Raw genomic sequence first — 5,000 nt, 5'->3', positions numbered from 1 at the left:
CGTTTGATTGCTGTGAACATCGATGATGACAGCTTTGGGACGCGCTGCAAAACTGGCAATGCCCAGAGGAGAGCAGGAGAGAGGGACAGAGAGGAGAGGAGAAGAGAGGAGAGGAGAGGAGAAGCAAGGGACAAAGAAAAGTGGAGAAGAGAAAATAAGGACAGAGGAAGAGAGAGAAGGAGAGGAGTGCAAGAGCGAGGGACAGAAAGGAGAGGAGAAGCAAGGGACAAAGAAAAGTGGAGAAGAGAAGAGAGAGACAGAGGGGAGAAAAGAGTGAGTGGAAGAGAGAAAAGTGTAGAGGAGAGCAGAACCGAGAGACAAAGGAGGAGAGGAGAGGAGAGGAGAGGGACAAAGAGGAGAGGAGAGGAGAGGGACAAAGAGGAGAGGAGAGCAGAAGCAAGGGGCAGAGAGTTTGATTGACGGAGGAGCATTGACATATTTGCAGTATATTATAAGATAATAATATAATAGAATATATAATAAATAATATATATATTTGCAGTATATTGTAAGACTGTTGCAGAGTGTTGTAGCTGACTTCACACACACCTGATGGAGTCTTTAGATCAGCATGATGTCCTGCTGAGTCCATTGAAGTATTTATTTGAATGTTGAATTTATTTTTAATGTTTTTAGTTGTAACATGCCATTTTATATTAATTTGAAGTTATTTTGAAGAAGGGTGTTAAAGTGTTGTGACATTAACAATAAGAGTGCTTGAGCTATGGCTTTGGAAAATGGCATTGCCAGCAGCCAAGCCATTCAATATTACGTAGGTGTGCTACAATGAACACAGAGTAGTTACAGTACAAATACCATTATAAAAAAGGAGTCATAGAACATGGTGTCCACACTTTCACAATTTTCACAATTTCACACTTTATTTGTCTGATACATTAGATCAACAAATGGTCAAATTAATATTTCCATGATTAAACCGTTAGCAGAGCTCTATAATTCTGACCTGACCCTAACCGCAACAAACCAGGAACTCTGTCTTCATCCAAACAATCTCTTTTGTTGGTTATGATGACCACATCCATCTAGTGCCCAGTAATTTTCCATAGTCCTGGTTTACTCTATTGAATCTTATCTGTCTGTTGAAGTGCTCTGATTTGTCTCCCCGACGCCCAAGAACCAGATGTATTGCCCTTGTGGCGTTATCATTTGCCCATGCTTCTGTGGGCTCTTGGTTCGCTCAATCATAGTATTTTGTTTATCACAAACATATTCTGGTCCATAAACAAAATGTCCCTAAATTAAGTTAAATTTAAACAGTACATTTCAATGCTAATTAGTAACTCTGATATCTTTAGGAGGAAAGGTGAAAGAAGAGAAACGGGGGCTGTGTAGAAAGAGAGAGAGGGGGGCAGGGGCAGGAGAGGAAAGAGGAGGATGGAGAAAGAAAGGGGGCTGCCTAGAGAGGGAGGAGAGAGAGGGAACGATTCAAGAGGAGAGGAAATGAATACTCTTATTATTTTCCTCTTTTCTTCGACATGACACCTCCAACTCTAACTCACTTCCACCTCTGGCATACGTGCCTCTCTGCCACATGCACACACGCACACGCACACGCACACGCACACGCACACGCACACACACACACACACACACACACACACACACACACACACACACACACACACACACACACCTGCCATGGCCACAATTAACCGAGCAGCAGGTGCTCTCAGCAGCACAACAAGATCCATCAAGGTGTGTGTGTGTGCGCACATGTGTGCATGCACGCGTGGCTGCGAGTGTGTGTCTGCGTGCGTGGGTGCGTGCACGTGCGTGTGCGTTGCGCGGATCTGGAGGTGCAGGACTACCTCTTGTTCTTTGTTCTCTTCTCCACTCCTCTTTCCTTCCTCTCTTCGGGTGACCTGTAAATGCAACACTTCACACACCCCATGGCTGTACCCCCACCCCCACCATCCACACCCCAATGGCTGTAACTTCCCCTAACACACCCACCCCCCCACCCCATGCCAGTGTGCACACCCTACAACCCCACCCCCCCTCATGACTGCAACACAGTGCACCCCCCCCCACACACACACACACACACACATCTTACTGTCTTTCTGTCTCTCTTCCACCAATTTCAGAGGTGTTAACTCGTTTCTCCTCTTTTTTGCCCCCTTTCTCACCCCTGCTCTCCCCTTTCTCACTCCTCCCCTACTCTTCTTCTCCTCCTCCCCCTCTTCATTTCTCTCTCTCTCTCTCTCTCTCTCTCTCTCTCTCTCTCTCTCTCTCTCTCTCACTCACTCTCTGCAGGTGTATAGTCTGAAGAGTAAGTTGAAGAAGCAGTCTACAGCTACAGGCAGTGGAGTAGCCAGGGCCTTCCTGCGCACACAGGCCACGCTGTTCGGATCCTACCGAGACGCCCTGCGATACAGACCTGTAAGACATGCACACACACACACACACACACACACACACACACACACACACACACACACACACACACACACACACACACACACACACACACACACACACACACACACACACACACACACACACACACACACACACAGGCTGCGCTGTTCGGATCCTACCGAGACGCCCTGTAAGACACACACACGCACGCACATGCACACACACACACATACACATGCTGCGCTGTTCGGGTCCTACCTGTAAGACACACGCACGCACACACACACACACACACACACACACACACACACACACACACACACACACACACACACACACACACACACACACACACACACACACAAGCCGCTCTGTCCAGACCCTATTATTTCATTTTAGTATGTAACTAATTTTTCCTTTTCATGGGACCCCACATGTAAACACGTAAACACACGTTTCCCTGCCTGCCTGCCAGTCTCTCTGCCCAACATGGTATCTTACAAGTAAGTAAGAACACACGCCGACTTGAACCGTCTATCACGTTTGTGCAATACGCCCTTGCATGTTGACTCCTGCTCCACAACGCCCTGTGACGGGTTAGGTTTAGGAATGGTTTTGGTCTGGGCCTAGCCTAGAAATCTAGACGCCCCTAGCGACCGCAAATTGAATGTGCTCCCGGGGGCAGTCTAGCGGACCACGGTCGTTTTGCAAGGCTGAAAGTTATCCGGTGACAGGGCCAATCAAATCGTGAGGGGGGCCGGGCTACTTAGTAAACAGGAAACTTTCTAAGAAGAAGCATGGTGTCCGTCCGTGCTACGTACAGCACGAAAGTGTTCACTTAATTTAAAAAGCCTGGATGATAATACATTTCATGTCTGACATGGATTGATGTAATAATACACCATGAACTTATCGGACACAAATAGATCACAACACATTACCATTTGATCATTCGATGTTTTAAAAGTTGAGCATTTTACAGAACCAGATAGTCACACGCTATTATCAGACCACTTCTGTAGGTGTAGAATGAAATTGCTGCCCCAATTTCTAATAAGACACATGCCATTAAAAACGAGACATTTGGGAGCTTTGAAAGTCTTTGAGTAGCTTACTAAATAGATGGGAATGACATAGTCTACCAAGCTAGTGGCTAGCTAACCTGTCGTCAATAACACAGAGCTAGGTATCCAGCCTTGTATTATATGCCTGCCCCAAATTCTAGTAAGATCCATGTCATTAAAAACGAGACATTTGGGAGCTTTGAAAGTCTGTAAGTTGCTTACTAAATAGATGGGAATGACACCTAGTCTACCGAGCTAGCGGCTAGCCAACCTGTCGTCAATTACACAGAGCTAGGTATCCAGCCGTGTATTAGTTATGGGTATACAGCTAGCTAACACCGAACATGCCATGTTGACAACAATCATAAATATAACCATTTAACAAGCCCAAATGGCTAAACATTTTGCTGGTTGATCAAGGAGGGCCATGTGGTTGAAAACGAGGCATTTTTGAACTGTATAAGTGAAAACACGATTTATTAGGACACTTGTTTGTGGCTGTGGTCATCACACGCATTCACTGCTACGACGGCTCGAAGTTGCCGCTCCACCTACAAAGGGGCCCTCGCTGGCTAGCTAACCTGTCGCCAATAACACAGAGCTAGGTATCCAGCCTTGTATTATATGCCTGCCCCAAATTCTAATAAGATCCATGTCATTAAAAACGAGACATTTGGGAGCTTTGAAAGTCTGTAAGTCGCTTACTAAATAGATGGGAATGACACCTAGTCTACCGAGCTAGCGGCTAGCCAACCTGTCGTCAATTACACAGAGCTAGGTATCCAGCTGTTCTATGGGTATACAGCTAGCTAGCTAACACCAAACATGCCATGTTGACAACAATCATAAATATAACCATTTATCAACATTTCGTTGGTTGATCAAGGAGGGCCGTGTGGTTGAAAACGAGGCATTTTTGAACTATGTAAGCGAAAACACGATTTATTAGGAAACTTGTTTGTGGCTGTGGTGATCACACGCATTCACTCTGCTATGACAGCTCGGAGTTGCCGCTTCAGAAGACAGCTGTGACGTTACACAGAAGTGTGTGGGGATTGGTTGTTTGCCATCCAATTGCGTGGCGTTGAGTGCTGAAGCAACCGTTTATCCCGCCCACACTGCCGCCCAGCCCTCCTAGACCCTGGTACAGCTTTTTGCTGTACGGGTCTGGCTCGCTAGGCTAGTCTGGGCCCAATTTCGCTACAATTTTGTCATTTCCCTCGCATGTTTCGTCAGGAAATGTCAGTAACACTGCAAACTTCATGTGACAAAAGTGCTTTCCTGCGGCGATTTAACTTGCAAAGGCATCGCACCTCAGCATGGAATGTACTGGTGTGAGATACATACGCCTTCCCATGATGCCAGTCTGTCTGCCAGTCACTCCTCTCCAGTGCCATGTGTTGAACACAAAACAACTAGCTGCTGCTTGGAGGTGTAACTGCATATTTGAAAGTCGTGGCTGTGTGACTCTTTGGAGAATTACAATTGGCTCCTGGAGATTTACTTTGTGTTTAGGTGTGTCTGTGTGCGTGTGTGCGTGTGCGTGTGCGTGTG

The 5,000-nt window shown here is 46.3% G+C and overlaps 1 protein-coding gene across 1 annotated transcript in view; it reads left to right on the top strand.

Annotated features, from left to right (window-relative positions):
* Positions 1–5,000, top strand: part of dennd1b (DENN/MADD domain containing 1B) — a 198,039-nt gene that overhangs the window by 160,252 nt on the left and 32,787 nt on the right. Inside the window, exon 14 of the mRNA XM_063200823.1 lies at positions 2,278–2,403. Coding sequence (XP_063056893.1) covers positions 2,278–2,403 — 126 coding nt within the window. The remainder of the gene's footprint in view (positions 1–2,277; positions 2,404–5,000) is intronic.

This window comes from Engraulis encrasicolus, chromosome 6 (genome assembly GCF_034702125.1).
Source record: "Engraulis encrasicolus isolate BLACKSEA-1 chromosome 6, IST_EnEncr_1.0, whole genome shotgun sequence".
Taxonomy (NCBI): Eukaryota; Metazoa; Chordata; class Actinopteri; order Clupeiformes; family Engraulidae; genus Engraulis; species Engraulis encrasicolus.
Note: the sequence above shows the minus strand (reverse complement) of the source record. Positions and strands in the feature narration are given on the sequence as shown.